Consider the following 24,861-nt stretch of genomic DNA (forward strand, 5'->3'; position numbering starts at 1 on the left):
AGGAAAAGAAAGGACACCTCTCTCAGATGGCTTAAGTACATCATTAAACTCAAAGCAACAGTTCATAACTGCTGTTCAGTATTCAAGACTACTATAGTTACAGATGTAAACAATACTTTATGTGCCAGAAAACTCATCCTGTTTTGCCAACCAAAGTAATTAGATAATTAAAACAATATTTCTGTTATAAACCTTGCCTTGTTTACAACCTCAAATCATCACAGGTACAACTACAATAATTCAGGCACTGAAGCATATTTTAACAGTTAACTTTACCTCATCAGAAATCACGCTGTCTGAAGTAGTTCAAAAAAATCAAATAATGAAGTCCAACTGGAAAACATGCTTAACTGCTTCATATGACAGGTTAGTTGGGTTTTGCAGGTCTTTAAATTATGACCTCAAAAAAGTCCCGAGCAACTTGTCAAGCAATTTATCAACAGAACAAAGCGTTAAATATGTAGGCAAAGTAATCAGCAACAAGTGTAATTCCAAACAAACAGATGCAGAAACCAGATTGCACTGTAAGTCTACAATAAAAAGAATGAAAAAATCCTTGGCTTTACAACCTACAGTTTAATCACATTTTATCACTTATCACATTCTTTTTATCCATGTAGCACATTCATTCTTTTTTAAAGGATTTTTAATATTTTAATTACTATGAAAATTTCTTGGACTGGAAATTCACTTTAAAGGTAATCATTTTCAGGAAATAATCTCACACTAACATGTCTTTACAGACCTCTTATGTTCAGAGTATAAAACATTCTTAAGAACAGTAGTGTGATATAATGAAATGGGTATTAACAAGACTTTCATAATGCAAATTTAAAGAAAAAGCATGCAAGAGTTATTTTTAAATACTGTGTCTTCCTTTTTTAATTCTGAATTCATTATCAAGGACGAAACAGAAGGGAAGGAAATACTTAAAGGGGAAAAAAAATGTCCAAACGAAATGCACCTAGAGGAAGACAAAGACTTGATCAAATAAGCACGGTACAATTTTCCCTTTGCTATTATTAATCTTGGATATGAATATTTACAGTAAAATTCAGTCCCGGGGCAATTTTCACAGCACTAAATTTAGCATTGTGTGCTCTGTAGCATAGTATTTTTGTAGAGGATTACAAATATGCCAATTGCTTATTTCTAATAGCACCTCCACATCTTTGAGGAAGTACTTACAATCCATTAGTCGAGTATAACTTATATTCTGAATATTTAAATAGCATGTTTGTAATTTTGATTGTTAGAAAGAATTTTTCCTGCATTTATCAAAGAGCTTTCTCTGCCCAGGGGTATGATAAGAATTAACAGGCTTAAATCACAAGGAAAGAGATTTAAATAAGGTATTACAATAATGATATAAAATATTGGAACAGGATACTTAAGGATACTACGGAATCCTCTCTTTAAGGACTTTTAAAATAAAGCTAGATAAATATCTGTTTCCAGTCACGTAGGTTTGCTGTCCCTAGCTGATCTTATGTTAGAATAATAAAGATGTACTTCTCAAGGCCCCTTTCATACCTTTTGGGTTTCTTTGTTTGTTTATTATTTACTTTTCTTTCATTATTCCTTCCCATAGGTATTTTTAGCAGCAATGAGACTTTAATCAGGCTCCACTGTGTTAAATGTGCTTAACTGCTCACATACAGTTATGCAAAACCCAGGAACTTTTTGTAATAAAAAACCTGTTTAAAATTCACAGCAACATTTCAAAGCTACTAAAAATTGAATTGAGGGAAATAAAATGAATATATAACAAGCTGCATCACTATATGTAAAATAACATTTTTATCTATTAATTTCCCCCAAATATGTACATGTGGACACAAACTACAGCATAACTTTATTAACAGCTTATAAAGAGCAAAATTAGTATGTTAATATGAAAGTTAGAAGAAAATGCATAATTAGTTTTCCACTAGATCAGGTAAACAGATTTAAATTATTCTATTAGTATTGGGGATCCCACTAGTTAAGGACTACAGAGAACACTTTTTGTCCCTGATACATACAGCTTTTAAGCCAAGATCTCAAAAAATATAGTAGATGTTTGGAAGAAAAGTAATGTACACATATCTGGAAATAGGACTGCAGTTAGAGCTCTATATTGAGATCCAGACACAGCAGACTTGTGACCTCACAAGCCAGGTATCTGTGACATTTCAGGTGGGATTCACTTCTCCAAGCACAGACGTATAGAGGCATATAGCAGTTGTCTAAGCGCAAGCATACAGAGGCAGCTTTCGTTGCTTTTCAGGTGCTCTGGCTACCTTCCGGCTGCTGCTCTAAAAAATCACAAGTTGCCTGCAGCTTTGTGTCACATTTGCCAGATCCAAACACATCTTGCAGATTTAACAGGGTCTAAATGGGTACTAAGCGGCTACTTTTCACTAAGCAGCCATGAGTGAAGAGTTAGGTGATGAAATATGTATGGCTCAATATGTTCGAGTGCCTAGGACTGCCAAGTTTTTTCAGAATTTACTCTAGCACAAGTGAATTTCAAGATCTGATTCAAAGATCTTATTCCCTTGGCAGAAATTTACGAAGAAAAAGATCTACTACTACATCAGCAGCTAAGAATTCTGCCACAGAGGTTTAAGAAGGATTCTGCCAGCTGCAGTAAATACCAAGTTTATTCTTCCCTTATACATGTAACAGTTCTAAATCAAACTATGTTTACAGTTTCTCTCAAAGAACAATAACAAAACAAAAACCAACACAACAAAAAAACAGAAAAATGCTTGCTGTCCTTTTTTTTTTTTTTTTAAAGTAATTATCAGTTTCATTCAGCTTCACTGGAGTAGAATTACTATGAATCAAAACTTTCCCCGAGATGTGGGCTACAGCATCTACTTCTGTGAACTCTGCTGAGCACTGAGCAGAGAATTGGCTGAGTCAACACATAAGTAGCAAAATGTTTGATAACTTTAGGCCATAGAAACCTCAAATGCAGAAATAATGACCGAGTAGTTGATACTGTTCCAAACTGAAGTTAGAGGACTTGGGAACTTGTTCACAAAGACTAACTTTAGCCTTGAGAACACAATCTTTCTCCAAGGATAATGTGATAAACCAGAACCTGTAGAGACAGAACCTATTTTTATGCTAAAGATGCTTAAATGACAAATCTCTCAAACTACAAATCTCAGTGAATACCCTCCATTAAATTTATTTCCAGCCCTGCCACTGGCTTCCTGTGCTCCCATTTTCCCAGCTGGCAAGCCTTCCCTTTAAGATCTGCCCAGGAGAAGGGCTCTAGAAGAAGTGTGCTTTCTGATGTGCACCCAGCAGGGCATTAACTCCCCCGGCAGCTCACCAGACCAGCCATGTGCACTGCTTGTGACAACTGATGCTGTGACATAAGGGCAGTCCCTGAGCAGTGACCATGTCAGGCTCCATTTCCATACTTCCCAGCTAGCGATGAGACTCAAATCCTGTTTAAAACTTAATTTCATATAGAGTAATGTTGATGTCTCAAGTCTGAGCTTAAGTTGACAGCATGATATCACTGCAAGCTGAGAGGCTTAACTGCAACCTAGCAGAAATGTACATTCAGAAGGTGTTAATATTCCAAAGTGATTTATGATTTTTAGTCATAAGTCAACAGGAAATAGAGCAAAAGAAAAAAGGATAAAAAGGATAAATATTGCCACTTACAGCATATCAGGCTTGTGGCACGGGGAAGATTATTATTTTGGAAGTATTAGTAATTCAATAAATAGGCCTCAATATTTCGAATTCTACACAGAAAATAAGAATTGCTATTAGCATGCAAGTAAGCCCTACCAGTTGGTGTCAATATGCTGCAGTAATCATTTCTAGAGTAGGAGGAAGAGAAAGGCATTAAGGAAAAAAAATGACATTTTTATATGTTTTATAATTACCACTTTTGTTTTATATAGAAGCTCTTCCTTCAAAAGGCATCTATTGCCCTGTAAAATGAGCTTGTATGATTTTGTCCCCATCTGAAATGTCATTTTATTTCAAATACACACTGTGTCCACTAATGTCCGCTACAGGTTTGTAGTAACAAGGAAACTGGTATGTATAGAAAATTTGTTTTACACTGATAACCGTCACGAGTTTCAAAATTTATGTTGGTCCTAGAAGAAAGATGTTCAGCCCCCAAAATTCATATGCTACAAAACTCATTGGTCTAGTACTGTTATTTGGCAGTCAGACTATGAGATAGTTATGCATTTATAGCTCTTTCTGTTTTCCTAAACATTACCACAATGAATGTATAGCAATGCTTTCTGATTATGAAAAAAAAAAGTATAGTTAAACTTAACGGAATCAATACAATCAGTTTGTGTTATGTTAAGGACTGCATTTTTCATTCTGTTTCAACAGAAATTATTCTTCAGTCATTACACAGGAAACCGACTATGATTTTAATCAATCTTTCCAGAAAACACTACTGAAACACCTACATTACAAATTAACAACTTTCTTACTTCTTAATATGGCAATGATTAACACATATGAACAATAGTAAGGTTTTAATTTTGAAATCTCATTTTAAAATATAATAAAACTGGGTTAAACTTCCAAGAGACTAATTGTGCTTTAGTTATGCTGCATAAAACAAACGGCTGCAGTCAAAGGAATTGCAATGTTATAAAACCTACAGAAATTAAATCAAAATATCCAAGCCACACACATTAGTTTTCAACATTTTCCACAATAATGTGTCTTCTTCATCAAAGCTATGTAACAATGTACAGGGACACCAGAAATGCAAATCACAAATAAAAGACAAACATAGAAATGAGGAATTTGACACAGAGATCAATTGTGTTTCTTGACATGCAAATGATTATGGGGCTCTCTGCCTAACAACCCAGGGAGTGCAGACATGCAGAGCATGCAGGCAGTATGGATCAAGGCGTGCACTTTTCCTCTGCAGGGGAACCATGGAGATGACAGCACAGAAGAGAAAAGGCACTTACAGTTGTTCTAGAGAGGCAAGTCCTTTAAATGCTTGCCTGTCAATTGACTGGATTTCATTCTTGTACAAATAGCTGAAACAAGAAACAATCAGTAATATTAGTACACGAACAAGAGCTACATGAAAGTGGAAAAGAAGAATTAAGTTGACACATGAAGATAGTTTTTCAAGTACATATTAGGAAAAAAAAATTACAAAACAAAAACTAAACACATACACATAAAAATACTTTGTCCTTGAAATTTCGTCCCAAATATTTGTCAGGAAAGACAAAAGTGTGGAGCCTTGTAGGCCCTGAGGCTGTCAACTGGATGGTCTTGGGCTTCCCAGTGCTCACTGTTACATTACTTACTGTTTCTTTGCCCCTCAGTTTCTTGATGGGCTTGCCAAAAGTCAAAATAAATTCAACTCAACAGGACAGAATTGCATCAGAAATGCCTTTGCCAGAACACACTGGGGATGCCATTGGCCTCTGATTTTCTTTAAAATCTCATCCAAATACTGGTACAAATACTCAAATTATGATGGAATAAGTCTTTTCACTGGACTTTGAGAACAAACAGTGAGAATTTCTGTAACTCCACCTGCATCACCTTTTGAATATTTACAAAAAAATACACATGAGAATATTGGTATCACATCCATAAGACAGCATTATATATTTCTTTTAGCGCTCTGTAGAATACGGACATTAGGTCCCCATTGATACTAAACAGAATAAACATATGCAGAGTACCAGTACGTTCGCATGTGTTTATACCTTTTCTACAGAATTAAAATAAATCAGGATGTATCAGTGTATGTGCTCACATTCATCGTGCTTTTAACAGCAAGAATGGTTTAGTGAGAGGGTGCTGGAGAAAAATCACGCAGCTTAGCTAATGACTGCAGTTTCTCCATGGAGGCAGCAAATTAAAATACTTACGGGGTTCAGTGTCAGTCACTGTCTGTGTTAGGTTAGGAACAGGTTTGCGGTTTAGAACTTTCTCACAATTATTTGACAAATGATTTGAAACTCAGTTAATCAGGCATGGATTTCTACAAAAAAAGGGGTGAAGAGACTTTGGACCACAAATGGCTTTATTAGCAGGCATTTTATTAGTAGTGGTTTTGGCTTTTCTATTATTACTTTTTTCAATATGGAGTAGCACATTTCCGTTGTGTCTAAATATAGTTTTCCAATGCATTGCTTGCCGAGGTTCCAACACATAAATATACAGACTCAGGAGTACTTAATGAACATAGATACACATCCGAACAAAAAGCAGAGTTCCTCCAATAACAGAATAACAAGGAAGCAAAAATTTGAGGTGTTTAAGATGCTCAAAATTATGAACAAATTAAACTGGGGGAAAAAAAAGTCACGTGCAATTACTGTAAAAACTTACAATAATTTGAAAAGAGAGAGGACAGATGTATTAAACATTTTGAATGTGGAATTGGTTTTTATTCTATTTGAAAAAATATTTCATGAATATTCAAATACTTGTTTTGACTCAGAAATATCAATTCATTTAAGGATCATAAACATTACAATTTTGTATCTCCTTGATTTTCTTTTCTGTATGATGTTAAATTCCTACCTTATTTCCAGCGAGAATTTTAACTGCACCATTTCTTCCCAATCCTTAGAAAATTTCAAGGACTGAACAGCTGAAGTGTTATTTGCCATTCTTAATGCATTCCACTTGGCAATGTGGAAATTCCTCTTATTCCTCCAAATACTAAACTTCTGATCAGACCACTCAACCAGAGTGGGCTAAAATGGTTTTAATAACCAACCTCAGTTAAGCATCTCTTGTGGGCATTTGAAGAATTCTATTCAAGAAATCTGAATTAATCCAATTTGGAAAAAACCAAAACATTTTACCATAATCACTCATGTAACTTTTATCTACTTTTGGCAGACAAAATTAGGCAGAATGAAAAACAAAGGTGAGTGAGAGGAAGAGTAGGATAGCGACTGTAGTTTTGCAGACTTTTACCACCATATCGCAGGGAAGGGAGCAGTCTTTCGTGTCCCCTGTTGGAGCTCTTACCAAGCCACTGTAGTGAGACTTTATTTGGGATTCAGTTTTAAACTACATTTTCCATTCTGATCAGAAAACCCTTAGCTGCAGGACATTCAACTGACCTCAGTCCATCATGTCTGCCCGCTGCTGAGAAACTCCAAATCTACAAAATCTGTCATGTTTCCCATGACAGATGTGCTAGCCAGACTTACATTTAATTGTGTAGCTGTTTCCCTCAGGATACTAACAGAAATAAAGATATATAAATATTTACCTAATGAAGAGAGAGATGACAGAATACAAAATACAAATAAGTAGCACTTGCAAAAAATATTTATGTCTTTCTAAAATGCTACTGTGCTTAACAAGTAAAACAAACACTGCACTGATTAACAAAAACATTCTCAAAATTTATCCCAGCTACATTATCAGAAAACAGATTTAGGGTATAATTAGGGAAAAAGTAACATAATTTATTTAGCTAAAAGCTTTCTTACAGAACTGAGCCAGTAAATTTTACAAAGAATGAACAAACATTGGCTTAAGATGACAAAGGGATATATTCTATTAAGACATTTAATTATCTTCTGCCAATTACTACTAACTGTTTTCAGAAGACTTTAAAGAAACAGCATTTTTCCGAAAAGCAGGCAAGGCTGATAAAGGCCAGAGGTACTGGTCATATACTTGGGAAATGAACAAACAAATACTTAACCAGTTATCAGGAAGTTAGAAAAAAAGTAGTTCTAATTAAGACATTTGTCAGATCCCCTTATGACGATAATTTTTGTGGGGTTTTTTTGCCTTTTTTTTTTAATGGACTGTATTAAAAGTCATATGATATAAGGAAAGTAAGATCCAGGCATATTTATTTGGAACTAGGGGGGGAAAAAGGTAAAAAGTAATAGCAATATCAGGCATTGTAGAGTTAAACCTGAGAAGTAAATAAGTATAGCAAAAGATCTATATAGAAACATAAAGGAGATGGTGGAATTAGCAACACGAATTGCAAAGAAATGAGATTCAGAATCACTGGACGTGTTCAAAGGACAAAGCAACATGACCATAACAGCAACAGTGGCAAAAGGCACAGGAAGAAACATGACCTAATCCCATTTCTGGAAGGGTGAGGTCAGAAACTCAGCACTTTGGCAAGCCTGTAACATATCATCTACCACTATTACTTCATTCACTAAAGGCAAAACAAACCTTACATGTTCTCCTTCAGTATTTCCAGAACTGATATATTTCATACAGTCTTATTTTCCATTTATCAAGTTTATTGCAATGTTGTTATGTCTGGTTCCTCACCTCTCTATTTCTAACTAAGTGAACATGCATTAATGCGGTTGCCAAAGTTCTTCTCATTCTCCATTTTTATTTCCTTCACTTACTTCACACTAGCTTTCAGTTTACTGTTCTGTAAATACCAAGCACCTTCCCTGGAATGTTGTTTTTTTTTTTTTAAATCGCTAATCTAAATTTAGGGAGGAGACAAGGAAAAATATAAAATACTTTCTTTTTAACTTAACCTCATTTTTCCCACTGCTGATTCCAAATACTCTAGTATCCTACATGTTAAAACAGTAGTACACGTCTACCTTCAATTCCCAATTATCTTCTCTCTTGGAGACTAAACTGTTGGCTTTCAGGATCAGGAAGGATTATTCTACCAAGCGTTCACAAATCTGCCTGCATCTATATTATAAGGCTGGGAAGCTTTTCTTTCTGTACTACCACCTGTAGTCAGTAAACTGAGTAACTCACAGGAAGTCAATTAAATATATTCAGTGTACCATACACGTCATGTACACATATACATATAAATCTTGCATCAGGAGCAACAGATTACAAATGTTACCAATTGTCTTGCTCATATCAACTTCTAAAGCTTATTTTAGACAGGAGTGTTTACAGTATCCTTTGTAGAAGGGGGAACAGAAGATGATCTAAAAAATTATACAGAATGACTGAAACGCAGAGAAAAAAATATATATATTACGGATGGGGTCCAAGCTACTAATGCCTTTTTGACCCTTAATAAGGGACCATATTGCCAACACCAAGGTATATGAAACAAAGACAGACAGACAGACAGAAAAGGAGAAAGGTTGGGGGGTGGGGGGGAGGTATCCTCTTGGTTTCATAGCAGAACAATAATTACGTTTCTTTCTTTCCAGCTTTTAGTATATGAATTCAAAGACAAATCATTACCAGAAACAACATAGCAAGAGCACACAAAACTGTTTACAGAACTGTCAAAATTTCAATTGCATATGGAACAAGATTACAAAGATTCCTAAAAAATAAGCTACAAAAATCATACGTGCATAATTTTCTTGTTATAATGTAAAGATCACTTTTACAATGATGAGTAATTTCAATGCACAGAAAATTTAGAAGCTATCATTATTCTGTCAAAATCTATTCTTCAGACAGACAACTCTGAAAACATGTGTGCCTCATAAAACTCTATGCTCAACTTTACAAATAAATACTACAAAGAAGCATTTGAAAATTCTAGGGTTTAATACTTGCTGGAAAAATATTTTGTCCAAAAGCACAAAAACTGATCAGCAGAGGTACAGGAATGGGCCTTAACATACATGTCTCAGACACTGGTTTTTATTTTTTTCAAACTATAATGTATTATGTTTTATACTTACATACTTGATATATAACTATATAGTTACAAGTATTTTTGTAAGTTATACATACATATTTACTAATGGTTACACACTTTATATACACTTATGTTTTGCTAAATCAAAGCCACTGAGAAATGACAGGTTTTCTAAAATTACTCAGCGAGTTATACATTTTCAGACAGTACTTGAGTTCTCATATGAACAGAAGTAACACCACGGACCAATGATCTCATTTAATGAAAAACAACAATACAAGTTAGGTTTGCAAATATCCATAGGATCAGGCCATATGAAACCTCAAATATTCCAGATTGTTTGGTTTTATAATATTAAATTCTGAACAATATTTCTAAGTTCTGTACAATCTCTCCCCCCTAATTTATACTTCAGTTGATCCTATTGGGAAAAAAATTGTCTGTTTTCTACCACATTGAATTTTATATTCCAATTTTCTTACCAATACAGATCTAAACATTATTACATGTATATGAAAACAAATCATAGTTCAGTTACCTCTTTTCACTCTTTTATTGAGCTGAGCAGAGTGCATAGCTGGGTTTTATCTCAGGTTTACGATAGCTAAGCAAAGGCAAACATGGAAATAAAGAACTAAGAACCAAGTAATATTTCTGCACAGCTGTTGACCATGGAAAGAAGCTTAGCCATCCTGAATTAGTAGACCTTACATACTCCACTACCAGATCCACCATACAAACACCTATTGTACAAATACAATCATCGTGGACACTAATAACTATTTGGGGACAGTCTGTTCAATATTCTTTTTCCTCCTGTTGTATCTAAACAATTTTATTACTGAAAAACAATACACATAAAAATGAGACCAGGAAATGTAATCAAACACAGCTTGGAAAACCAGGGAACATGTCTGCACAAATTTACGTGATTTTTATTTTCCTCCCTTCTCCCACCTCCTTACAGCTATTCAGGCTGTATTCTTGAAAACCAGATGAAGCTAAGCTTCTGAATTGTGCGCAAACAATGGAATCTCAAAGTGACCATTATTTGCTATACAGCATTCAGGCAACGATCAATACTCCAAAACAACAGAGTGAAACTTTTCTACATGACAGTAGATAAGGTGGACTCCAGAGACTAGAGATGTGAATCCATGACAACATACTATTCAGCTTCAGTCTTTTATAAAGATAAAAATAACATTTTTTATGCCTTTTGCTTATTCAGATAATTAATCACTTGTTAAGTTTGCTAAAATTGGGAGGAGTTAGTCTTAAAAAATAGAGGGTGCCTGAAGACATAGAACTTATGGCAAATCATATAGGTACTTTTCTATTTTATGTTTGATTCAAGCTGTTTAACTATTCCCAAATTGTTCACTGAATGTAGTATAAATTTGTAAGAGAAAAGTTATATAAGTTACAAGCTTCTGCAGACACAAATCCTGGACTAGCTGCTTTTTAAGCCACTTTTCAAAACATAAACTTTAAAAGTACCTGTATGATTGTTTCAGTGAACCGTTAAAGAGGTGACTTCCTAAACCTTTCAACACATCCCTTTATAAATTATGTTTTAAGATGCATGTAATAAACAGCAACTAGTAAGTTCTTTAAAAACTACTGCCTACAGATATCAGGCTTATATTAGCAAATCTCAGTGCACCTTCATATAGAATAAGAGATTCACAGTTGTCCCCACCCCATAAATGAATTTCACAGATTTTTCAAAGCAGTTTATCTCCTGATATAGTGGATCAGATTAAAACACAACCTCAGACTAAGACACTTTCCCACTGAAGAAGTTCAGTTAGACATTGATGCAAAAAGTGAGATTCATTTAACTTACAGATATTTCAGATTTTCAAGGTCTTCAAATGCCCCACTAGGTATTCTTTTGATTTGATTGTTGTTTAGAAGCCTATATAAAGAAATAAATAGCCATTTATTTTAACATACAGGAATAGTAGGGGGGGAAATGTGTAACAGCAGGTGTAATGTAGCATTAAAAGGAAAACTTAAAAAAATATATATTTTTCCCCTAACAGTAACTGTTAGAAGAAAAGTTATGTGCTTACAGATGCTCAAAGTCACTACCTTGCAGAAGATTCTGAAAAAAATAGAAAGAAATTTAAAAAGTAAAAAAATATCTACAAACTGAAAAAATGTGGCAGTTTTGTAGATATCTGAAATGAGGATGAAGGGAAAAAATTTTGGTCTCAAATCTACACATCAGTTTGAAATTGATAAAATCAATAGTAACAAATATTTGTCATTAGCAGGTACATTAAAGTGACTTTTCCTAGATGAATCTTAGCAATATTCTGGTGTACTGGGCCCTTTACACCATACTGCAACACAACTGTATTCTGGTGTGAACACACAGTACAAGATTTCTCAATACATGTGTTATGTGCTTGTAGGATAAATAGGTAAGTGATTGAAAGCTCACTGATATCACTAGCAAAGACCTCCATAAAAAGCAGCTGATTAGGAACAAAATCTTCCTCCCAACTTCTCCCAGTCCTAGTGAGCACATTAGAATAGGAAATTTCAAAACACTAGAGTTTGTCAAATATTTTGTAACTGCACCACATTTGCAACTCTGAGCCTTCGAATAGCTTTGGTTTAACTCCATGACTTCTCATGTAATATTGCACTAAAGTCACTTAGCACAATTTGGAAAAAATTATACAGCAAATATCTGTATTTTTCATACCTCAAATTAAAGTTTGTTAATAAAACATTAGGATAGAAATAAATTTCCCTTTTTTTATTTTAATATACATATATCTGATTTTGTTTTCAAACACTTTGAGCCTAAAACCCACTTCCCTCACCTGTGTAAATACTACAGATGAAATTTTTGAGATTACTTACCTGTGATAAGTGAGCAAATTTGGCACATTATCAAATTAATCACATTAAATCAAAAGGGGAAAGGGCCTTAGGGCTGAAAAATAACTTACAGTGTGTTCAGGTTTTTAAGCCGTCTAAACTCTCCAGGCTGGATTTCTTTAATCCTATTAAATCTTAGGTCTCTGTAGAATAAAGGAAGAAGAATCACATTATAAAAAACCTATGTATTTTTTCACATGGCAAACTGAACTAAGCACAAGTCTTTTGTGACCACTGTGACCAGCCTCCATCCATAAACCATAGCTTTTGACAGCAGGAGAAGGCAAAACAAATCCAAACACTGTTTGACAAGTCTAAGCAGAGGACTGACCAAACCCAGCCTCAGCAGTCAGCGCTGAAGGCTCTATCCAAGTCAAACCTGTGGTCACGAAGGATGTTCTCTTCCACAGTGAAGCAACTTGCAATGGGATGTTTCACTGAATTGAATCGTCTATGTTTTTTAAAAGCTACTTGTAAATAATACAGTAAGTAAACAGATATTGAAAAATTTGGATCAGAAAAAAACACTCAGGAAAAGAGAAATAGCTTTCAAAACTTTTAAGACTTTTTTTTTTTTTGTGTTTTGGGTAAGGAGGTTTAAGTGCCTTCTATTGTCCTGCTTTTAAAATCTGTAAATCCAGCTGTATGAAGCTGTCCATTTGCTTATTTAATTTTACTTTCTCTTAGTTTGTACTATGTTTTTACCATCTTCGGTTTCCTGTTAAATACCTTAATGAGAACTTCTTAAATCAGAAGGAAACCAGTTTCTCGGGCAAGGTGCTGTAGAGTGAGCAGGGATAGAAAGCAAGATGGCAGCCGTGCAGGGGTGTGGGGAAATGCCAGGGCTGTGCCAGTCTCACACCTCTCTCCTGCAGAGAGGCGGCAGCAGCGCTTTCACCCCTGCCCACCTCCTGTCCTCCACTGGGTACGAGTCTCATAGTCTTGCTGCTTGTTTGCACTGGCTGCTGTATTCCCAGCAGCTCAGAAACTGATTAAACCAAGTCGTCGGGACCAGCAATACACACATAAAATAAAACAACAACGACAACCACCCAAAACGAAAACAACCCCACAACACAAAACCCACCAGAAAACACTTTTCTGCCTGATTAGCAATCTGAACAGATTTCCTGGGCGATCATACAGGTGGGACAGGGACTGTGAGGAAAGATCAAGACCAGGAGAAGGGAAGGAGGACAGCACACCTGCCCTGTTCCCTCCCTAGCAGCACACCAAGGCACCAAGGACACCAGGACGGTATAATCCCCGACAAGCGAGAAGGGAAACAAACAGAAAGCGAGTAAAATCTGAAAGACCACAGTTATTGCATTGTCTTTCCTAGAACACACAGTTATCGGTTGCTTTCAAAAGGTAGGGCATAAACTTGTCATAATGTCAATCTTTATACCAAAACCTGCCCTCATTAAAACACGAATATGCACTGTATTTTAACAGGTAGTATGTTATCAAGAAGTGTCTCTAGAATTCATTTAGTCAAATGAAATCTAGAAAAGCCAAGAAAAAGCCAGCTGCATACTAATCCCATATAACTCCACTGGCTGAGGCTGTAAGTCTTGGGGGGTAGAGTTGCCTTAAGTCTTTTGCACAGAGCATGCTTAAGCATCATTCCTCATCAATCAGCCCATCAGGGCTTATTCAGCTCTGGAATAATGGCCTCAGAAGGACTTTTTCTACATAAGTGGTTTAGGATACAGACGGTTCATTGTAAGGAAAGGATTAGACATGTGGTTCTGTTTGCATTACACGCCACCAAAATATTTGATCAGTGACTGGAATAAATGAGGGATGCAAACTGCTATCCCTTATTTAGATGCATAGTTAAACTGCCTGTAGACATGCAGGACAGCCCCCTTACTCAACTGCCCGCTGAACTGAGGATTTCCAGAGCAAGAAGCAGAAATTGTCACGGCTTGAATTTGTTCATTACAAAAGCATCTTCTTCATTACAGCAAAACTTTTTTATCGCTCACACACAAAACACACACATCCCTGACGAGAAAGACATGCTGCCTATGAGTCACTGAATCTCAAGTGCTGAGATTTTCTAAAAAAACATTGCATCTCATAGCCTTCACTGAGAGAATATAGAGAAGATTCCATCATTGGGCATGATTATTGAGACCTTTTTCTAAATTATCTGAAATTTTATTGTGTTTCAAAGCAGCATTTTAATTTTGATTAAAATAATCAAAAGTGCAAAAAACCAATATTCATGAATGGAATATTGAAAAGTGGGTATTTTTCAAAAACCTCAAAATACTATTACAACTAGCAATAGTTAGCTCCTGAACAACAAGAGACTTTTCAAATTGATTTTTTTTTAAAGTTCCACAATTAAAAATAAATATTTACGCAAAGTAGGAATAGACCAAACCTGGAATGTCTTTTTATATGTAAACTATATATGTTTGTCCATATGAAAAGCAAGCCTATTCCCTGCAGTGAAGCAAATAAGTATGTAACTTTCATGAATGCAATGTCCTCTATGAGTCAGCATCAAAATGAGCACCTTTCTGATGTGTCAAATCCATTCTGCAGTAACTCACAAGGATAACTAGGGATCAGCAACGCCAATCAAAATAATTCATATTATTTTACCATCACTGCATAAAGTGATATTTTACCCCAACTCTTGACACTATTGCCCTTCTCATATGAAGCTGTTAAAACTAAATAACACATCATATTTGAAACCCTACCCATTCACTTTCATTCTCCATATAGGTACTAAAAAAGCTGTAACAAAACACAGCACCCAAATTTTCCCTAGAGCCCAGTACATTTGGTATCTGTAAGTAAAATGTTTCCTAGGAAGCCAAGATGAAAACAAGCCATTTCTATAAAAACTAATCACATATTTTGTTTAAAACTAGTACTCCGGCTACATTAAAATTGGAGAAAAAACAATGTTAATCTTACTAAAATGTAGGATTATGATTTTGGCACATTCCTTCCAAGGGGAGCTCTTTCTTCAAAGGAAGTAACACTTCTAAGTGTCAACTCAAAGCTTTTTCATTAATTTTCCCACACAAAATTCCCCAAAATGAAGTGAGGCAGATCACAAATGCTGTTCAAAATAAAGAACACATAACCTCTTTCATTCTCTAAATTAAGATAATTACACTTCACAAGGTATTTCTTGTACACAGAAGATAGAAGTTAAGTCATAACCACTATAGAATTTTCAAGAAGAAATTCAAACTGTCTTAATTTCCTTATATAACAGGATAATAAGCCAAGCAGCCAAAGGAAATAAACTATATATTGCATACATTAGTTTAAGGGTTTTGATACAGGCCATTCACATAAACAAACCAGAGAAATATGGTTTACATGAAATATCTATAAACCAGGTGTTCAACTGGTTGGGAAAACAAGAGGCTAAGCGAAGACTTGTTATTGAACTGAAACACTCTATCAAGTAGAACCCAGCAGAGGTCTGCCATAAGGTATTAAATATTTTGAGACAACCTGGTAGGAGGAAAATAAGCTTACAAAGTTTGCAGATGTTAGCAAATTTGGAGTGACTGCAACTACTCTAGAACATGTTTAGTATTAAAAACAAGCGTGAAGTTATAAACCCCTGAGATGTGGAAATAATTAACTCCACAGCAATGGCACAGGGGAGAATCAGCCATCCACCAGTTCTTTCAAAGCCAATTGAAATCTGTTTCAGTAGGTGATTAAAAAAAATTGATAAAAACTCAGTTACCACTACCATACCACTGTAGAAAAACATATTCCATACTAGACAGGAGCACTATTTCAGGCTTGAAATGTCATCCTCCCATGGTACAGATCCTGTGTCCAGCTTGAGAACCGACCACATTTCAACAGACAGGAGAAGAGCTTAGAGCAAAAGCGTAACAGCAACCAGAGCACAGGGAAGCATCCCCTTGGAGAGTGAATGGCAGGAATGAGGACTGTGTTAGACCGAAAAATGAGTAAGGGGAGCTCAAGCAGGCCATTATGGTTCAGCTCTTCAAAGACATTTTGTGTTGCTGAAATAATGTGTGGTTAATCAGCATGATGAGGTTTCTTTTTTTTTTTTTTCCCCAGACTAGTTCCTGCCCAACCATTCTGCCACATGACTTTTTAGTCACAAAAGCCTGTTCCCTGCCCATTCATTTCTCTTCCACCTTTTGCATTGTCCCTCCTTTTGCTCCTACAAACTGACTGCACCCTGGCTGTATGCTGTGCTTCAGGGCTTAGTAAGCCTGACTTCCAGTGACCAGCCAGTGCACCAAAAGGTTAAAACAGCAGACTGAGGGAGTCCACCCCAGTTGCTGACTGTCATTTTTCCCCTTCCTAATCTCTAAATAACAAATGAAACAACTAATAAAAATTATGCAAACACCTATGATGATGACGTGATTTTTAAGGTACTATAATAACTTTTGCATAATAATCCAAACCTAAATGTCACACATTTAGTTTTTCAAACAAAAACTGCATACCCAACTCCTAATTGGGATTGCCTCCTTCACTGTGTTTCACAGTGAAAATATTTACTCCTTTAAAATTATACTTAGACAACATAACAATACTTCTAGGGAAGTGTATGCTACTGCTGCTTTCTTTTACTGAATTCTCTTAGCTTGTGGTCCTGTACCTAAGCATCTTCTTCAGACAAAGTCTGCCTCATCTCCTAAAACACTCTGCTAACAGCATTAACTCTTAGCTCTGGTCCTCAAACACAGCCACATGTATACACACACATAAAGAAAAGAAGAGTCATTACAACAAAAATGCACTTTCCTTCCTGTGTAAAACCTTAAAACTTGTCCTTCTGTCAACTCATAAAAATATCCTAAATACCAATAGTTACCATTTTTGTCCTTCTTGCAACCCTCCACAGCTTAACGATTTAAATTGTAAAAACACACTTCAGCCACATAGACTTCCCTAGAAGCTGAGCGCGTCACTTTGAAGCATTACATCTTCCCTGAATGCCACAAACAAAAGAACATGTCAACGGTGCCTAGTAAACTGAATACTCTCAGGATTGTTTTCCTGGCCCTGCATCATCTGCTCTATGCTAATTCATGGAGGGTAAGGTTGCATAGGCCAAGAACGTGCCAGGGAGCACACTGACAATTTAGCAACTGGACACCTCTGAGAGTTGCATTCCAGTGCCTGGGAATGGTCTGGGTCCCACAGCACCACGAACAGCCCAACAGCCGTGGGTCAGGAAGCATGCAGCAAATGGGGTGCACACACACAGTTGCTTACCAGGCTTCTTATGTGCTGTTATGTGAATGAGGTTTTATGAAAACATGTACAACCTAGATGTATTGCATATAAATAAATGCAGTATCTGTATGTTTTCTTTTCTGTGACAAAGTGATCAAGACCTGTGCTGCAGACACTTTGTCTGAAAATAAATTCTTCCTAATAAATATTTGAGCTGTCTCCATTTGTCTCCCCAGCTTAGACTGCCCATTCCTAACAACAGTAAACTATTTCCAATTTAGGATTTAAAATTAACTTTTAAGAATACTTTCATCTAATTAATCACAGTGAAAACTTCTAATCATATAATTAAAAAACATTACACAGCTGCTACTGAACCATACAATCCAATGCTCCTGTGGCCCTGGCACTCCAGAATGCCCTATTTAAAGTTTGCACTAACAGTGCACAGTAACGAAAGTTTTCTGTTAACACATCCTGATGGGGCAAGGCAACGTTTGGGCATATAAATTCATTGCAAGTTAACAAAATAATAGTTTAGAAAATAAGTAATAAATACTAAAAGGCGTTAATAAATATTTGGAATACGAAAATCACACAGGACACAGCAAGCAATAAAGCTTTCAAATGTACTGACCTTATACATCAAGCATCTTACAAGAAAAGTTAATTACAGCTGTTTCATATCACTGTTTGAAATATAGGAATCCCTTTTAGAGAAGAGACTGGTTTTACTCAGAGCAAACCATGCACTGAAATTAAGACTGTAAATTTTTTGTAAAAAAATACATTAAGTGCATTTTTCCTTTATTTTTTTGCTTTTCTAATTATTGCAAAACAACACACAGAGGACAGTTAAAGCTTTACATTTCATTACTTTTATAAAAGATTAAACTTGGTGTTTAATAATCTTAATTCAGATTCCTTTTTGCATATGTTTGACTTTCAAAGATTCTGTTGCTTCATCAAACTAAGAAAAATCATGAACTAGTCTAAATTGAACTGATTTAAAATAGGGCTGTCAAGACAATGGCATGTACCCCCTGTCTTGCACCACAATGGGCAGCAGCCTGCGGATCAAGTTGTAGATACTCAATATCAAAACAAAGTCACCCCCAGTCATCACCTCACTGATAACAATCTATCTGATGCCAAGTAATAAGCACCAGCTGATCAGTACCTAATACAAAAGGTGTTGTCCTATGGGCAGATTCTTTATGAGGAATTGCTGGAGCAGCAGCAGGAAGGAGGACGCCCGGGCTTCTCAGCTTGCTCCACACCAGCCATGTCCTTCCCATCTCTGCCTGCAGACTGGGTACCCTACTAGCTATTAGGGCTTGGAGGATTTCCCTGAGATCCCTTCATTGCTACAGGCTGGGTATATAGGAAATGGCTTTCCATTTTTTCAATTGTGATTTGTGTCAGAAGAAACTATGATGACACAAAAACTTTATATTAAGATCTTTAATTTAAAAAAGGGGAAAATAAAAAATAACATGGTAACTACTGCTTCATTCATAGCCACATCTCTCTCATACAATTACCCAGTTCTAACATGGATATTGAAACACTGTATAATGTGATGATTTAATTAAAAACATTTATCTTGTGAAATAACGTATATATGCAAAGCATCGGGGCATTAGCAAAATACTCTACATGTCACACACATCTGACAGAAATGCTGCAATTACAGAGATTTCAAATCTTGTACCGCAACAAATATTCTTGCCATTTCTAAAGGTTGTGCAAGTATTTTATTATACACAGTCCTCTATGAATTAGTTCCAGTACACTTAAATCCAAATGCAAAATCTTTCAGGACATTTAACTTTAAATAAAATATTTTGTAAGAGCAAAGACAGCTGAAAATACTCAGAATTCTGGTTATACATCTTCCTAGCTGCAAGATGGAAATGAAAGCAAAATAAATCTGAAAGCTCTTTTGCTAGGGTATAAGATTTATGAAATGTAACATAGGAAATGGTTTCCAAATTTAACAGCTAGAATCACCAACATATCTCCCAAATAACACGTGCAAAATCTTAGATTAAAGTAAGGGAGATGACTTAGTTTGCTTTAGACACTTTTGCTCTATTATTTAAAAATGCTTGAGAGAAAAACTCTACATGCAAATGGAAAATCTTTGGCACAATGTGCAATTTCATTTTCTGTTTATATCCCTCCTGATTTTGATAAAGATCAATGCAAAAATAGGCTATCAATCCCATTTCCCTCTCAGATTAAGGAATAAAGTTTAAATAATACATCTATTTGTTACTGGTTTCACTGTTGAAATTAAGGAGGATAATAGGTAGTCTAATCATCATTGCTTGTACTAACCCCAAATAATTCTGTGACATGAGATTATGTCTTACTTAGTACTTTTCGGGTAGAACTACTGTTCCACAGCACCTATATTTCTGAACTTCAGAAGATCCCTTGATAATTTCCATTTGTCATAACTTTTTCTTGTCCAAAATGAAAATGTTGTGTTACTTTGCTTAATAATGTTAGATGCCATCAACAGAACAAACTAAACACCATGATACACTTAGATTTACTAAACTTGCTCTGGCGGACTATTTTTAAGCGTACAGATCTCCAATATAATAGATTATAAATCACATTCATATGTTGATGCTAAGAAACCCTACATGCAAATCAGAATAAATGAAACCAACAAACAATAAGAATGCCAAAAAAGTAGGGCTTCCAGTTTTCTCAAAAAACAGTATCCATCAAGATAAAATAAAGCCAAAGCACCAGATCTACCATTGGTGAACTAGATCAATGCATTTAAACTCAAATTTAGAAGATCTGCATTTGTATTAGCCTGTTGTATTGAAAGTATCCAATTTCATACTTTAAACTGAAAATATTTACTTATCTTTTAGCTTTGGACAAGAAAAAGGCAATATGAATGAAATCAACATCGTTGTATAATAAATACACTGACATTTGAAACATGATGTTGACACATTAATGACTTCTATTATTAATTTTCACTAAAAAAGAAAAGTACTGAAGCATTTACCAATTAAATCAAATCTTGATTTTTATTAGCAGTGAAGATAAGTATCTCATGACCTTGTTTCAAGGGCTAACCAGTACTTCAGCACTGATTTAGGACATAAATGAACTTTAATACAGAGATATTTCCTCACATAAGAAAAATCATCACAGCACCAAAATGGAAATATCTGAAAGGATACTACTGTCTTAGGTATCTTAAAAATTGAAAGGTACTCAAATGCTTAGTGTGGATCATGAAAGAACAAACTCCATGCCCAACTCCCTGCCTCAAAGGTAGACACTTTCAAAAAGTCCAGTGAAAACTATTTAAAGCTAAACCTCTTCCTCTGTATGTGACACTGATCTGTATGGTCATATAATCTTTATTACCTTAATCTGACAAATTAAAAGGAGGCAGTTGCTTTGGTTTGGCAAGAACTAGCAGGAATAATGCAAACTACTTTAAAAGGATATATTTCTCATTGTTACAAATTTCTGATAGAGATAAGAAGTCTGAAGAAGATGTGCGTGTGAAAGAATGCACTCTTACTCATCTTATTCATCTGTAAGGCTAGTTATGAAGTGTTGATTGGCAGCAACTGACAAAACAGAAAAATGACAGTTTCTCCAGCTGCATTATATATACTGAGTCTGGAAAAAAATGCAAACTAGTTCATCTCCTTTTGCTGTAGAAAGAAGCAGGGAATAACTTAATAGATAAATGTTAGATTTTTAGATCTATTAGATTTAATAGGTTAAATTAATAAATTAAGTTAAAGAATGACCATTGCATTTATCATTTGTTTAGCTCTCTTCAGATGTTTTAATAAGGTAGGAAATGTCTTAACTGGATCACGTTGTCATTGGCAAATTGAAAAGAACAAAATAAGAGAAAAATATTTTTTTCTAACAGTTGAAGATTAATTTCTACCCAGCAGAAATAACCTATACCATAAATGCCAAACTACTATGTTTCTCAACACAGAACAAAAGATCTGCAAATGCCAGCAAGACTACATTGCTTATGTCTACTTTAGTCTTACTCTTTTTTTTCTTTTTTTTTTTTTTTTTTTTTTTTTTTTTGAAGGTGCTCGCAGCAGGAAATGAAAAACAGCCATCAGCATAGTAAAAACATTCAAACAGAGCAGAGCATGAAAATTGCACAAAAGAGGTTATATAATCAAGTCAGTGCAGTAACTGGATGATGTCAATGGCACTTTAATGCTGCTTTAACTACTGCCCTGTAAAAAAATGTGTCACTTTGTTGAACAAACAAAGAGAAGGCCACCACTTTAAAAAAATAAAACCAAACCTCACTTTCAGCTATAGCACTACTTGTAGTAAACCTCACTGCTAACACTGTAACATTTTCTAGAATACCAGAGGAACCAAGATATTTTTTTTTTACTGGTTTTAAGATTTAGCTCTAGCTATTCTTTTACGAACAAAATTACACCATTCTCCTTTCTCTTGGCAATTCATTTTCTGGATTAATTCTTCCCCAGTCTAATTACTGATAGAATATGTGATTTTCTTCAGTTTACACAGAGATTTTTATTATCAGCAGCACTCAGCATATAAAATAAATCAGCTGCATTTTTAGATGGGAAACGAAAACATAATTCTTACACGGTGTGTGGGTGTCATAGTCAATAACATTTAGTTTTCCATAATTTTAGTGACAAAAACAGTAGGATCACAAAAATACTGAAATTTGTAGAACAGGAGTCAGAATATTTGGCAATACTCACCTTGATCATAAAACCATGCTTAAAAAAGCATAAAGAATGAATTCTGATTGATGCATCAATTATCTAATTAAAATAATACCCAATTTGCACAAATATGTAAGATTTGTTGGCAGAGACTGCAGTTTTATAAGTCTTTAAAAATACATTTATCAGATACAGCTTTGGTGAATGGAGAGCTTATGATATATCCTTCTCCAAAAGCTAAGGATTTGTTTTAAATAACAATTATTTTCTCATTAGAGTTGAAAGGAAAACATTTAAATGTGAACTCAACGAAAAGCAATACAGTATTGTCTTACTAAGTCTGTAGATCCCCCTGCTGCCCTTGTTGCCAATTTTTCCAACCAGCTATGCACTACCATTAACAGGACTCGAGCAGGATTTACTGGTTCAAAGTTTTAGGCATGCAGGTTTAATTGTCAAGAATTACACATGGAAATTTTACCATGGCATGATCATGGCTCTGTCTCATCCACCTTCAGAGTCCTCCAAAATACATCCACTGCAGAAATAATGTATTTTGAAATTTAAAATTTTACTTTAGAATGAGAATTAGAAACAATTATATCTTACCAAACCCAAACACCACCAAAACACACAAACAAAACCCCCTCCTTTTAACAGTATGGGTATGGCTCTAAGAGGCGTAACGCTTTTTCTGCAGTCTGAAGAAACAAGAAGAAAACGCAAAAATTTGTCTTTATTTCTCCAAGAGAGATTTTTTTCTAAACCTGAACAATGAAAAGGTTGTTGACAGTACAGCCATGTACCGATAATCATTACTGATTATTTTTGGCAGAAATACACTTGGGAAAGGGCTGCTTTCTTGTCCTGCATTTATACCATGCCCAATAAAATAGGGCATGATAGCTGTGCGTAAGTGCTGTGTTCAGACAAATACATGATGTTTAAGGTCTTGGGTCAGGGAAAGAGTGAACTAATGGTTGGCACAGTCTGTCTTGTAAAAAGCTACTGATAAATCAAAATATTTTTAGAGGAGTAGTGAGATGTTGGAGACACAATCTCTTCTCAGTTTTCTTCTCAATATTTATTTTTTCAACTGTATTTTTCAATCAAAATATAAGTTTCTCCTCTATAGTAGGCTAAAGAAGACACCAAAAATGGAAGCTGACTAGTTTATGGCATACCATGAACCACTGAAACAAATGCAGTAACAATTTCATTTGGTTTTGTAGTTAACAGTTGTGTGAATTACTGTGGAAAAACTCCACATACATACTGCTTTATTCTATAGTTATAAATTAATCTCCCTGCCGCCCCATTCTGTAACACCAATAATGTTTCTGCACTTTTCTGTCTCACAGGAATGTTTAAGTCTAAACTCTATATCCATGAAATACTGATATTCTTAGAGGAAAGCACTGAAAGCCAGAAGGAAACTTGATCATCCCCTGACCTCCCACACAGGACAAGTCACACAACAGTACAAAAGTTCCTGTCTTAAGGCAATTAGTGCTGTCAGAGCTAAGCCACTCCTTTGACAAAAATATAAAACTGTTCAAAAACACCATGAATCAAGCAAAACCTAATGACTTGCTAGTCATTCTAGTAGTTAAAAATACTCACTGTTAAAAATTGGACAATCTCATCCTACTTCCAGCTTGAGCATGTTTATCTTCAGTTTTTAATCACTAGAAGTAAACAGCTGTAACTGAGGAGTGGCACTGACCATTTTTTCTTAAAACAAATCCAGAGGAGTTAAGCACTTAAGTTAATACACATTTTTTTCTTTGCAGCAACAGTTCTTAAAGGTTTAAAAATAAATCCTAAAACTCCAAATATGGGTGGGAAGGACAATATATTCACAATTCTTTGTAATTTTTCCTGATTTTTTTCTATGGCAGATAAGTCTTTCTTTATCCATCCATCCAGGAAAACGGATGCAGGTGCAACGCAAGCAAATGAACATGCATACTCATAAAAGAAAATACACATTGATACAGAAGAAGGTATCATCAGTGAGCTGAGGGCAATGAGCTCTCGGCAACAAAAGATCCTACAGCTGAAAACACGGATATGAAGGAGGGCTGGGAAAGAGGTAACAAACTGTGCAGGCAAATCCTAGTATGGAAGTGTGATTTCCCTGTCAGTGCACTTCGGGGGGTGGGGCTTTTCATTCCTCAGGGCAGGCAGCCTCACTGATGCAGTGCATGTGAGCTTGCATTATATTTATTAGACCAATAAATAGCATTCAGCATCTACAATGCTGATGACCTTACTAAAGAATGCCCATTTTGTCTCCTTCAATTCAAAAAGAAGTCTTGCAGTACAAGATCAACATCAAGCCAAAGGATGTGGAAAATTGAAGGAAGTGCTGCATCTGAAAATAACATCTAAAATTGACTCAAAAGCCTTTATTCATTG

General features: G+C 35.3%; 1 protein-coding gene across 2 annotated transcripts in view; it reads right to left on the reverse strand.

Annotated features, from left to right (window-relative positions):
• The window catches only part of PXDN (peroxidasin), a 90,437-nt gene that overhangs the window by 46,633 nt on the left and 18,943 nt on the right, over window positions 1–24,861 (reverse strand). The window contains exons 2-4 of one of the 2 annotated variants that reach the window (XM_040598314.1): window positions 12,568–12,639; window positions 11,448–11,519; window positions 4,965–5,036 (exon numbers count right to left, since the gene is read on the reverse strand). In XM_040598314.1, coding sequence (XP_040454248.1) covers window positions 4,965–5,036; window positions 11,448–11,519; window positions 12,568–12,639 — 216 coding nt within the window. The remainder of the gene's footprint in view (window positions 1–4,964; window positions 5,037–11,447; window positions 11,520–12,567; window positions 12,640–24,861) is intronic. The other variant, XM_040598315.1, reaches the window with a different exon arrangement.

The sequence above is a fragment of the Falco naumanni genome, chromosome 6, assembly GCF_017639655.2.
Source record: "Falco naumanni isolate bFalNau1 chromosome 6, bFalNau1.pat, whole genome shotgun sequence".
NCBI lineage: Eukaryota > Metazoa > Chordata > Aves > Falconiformes > Falconidae > Falco > Falco naumanni.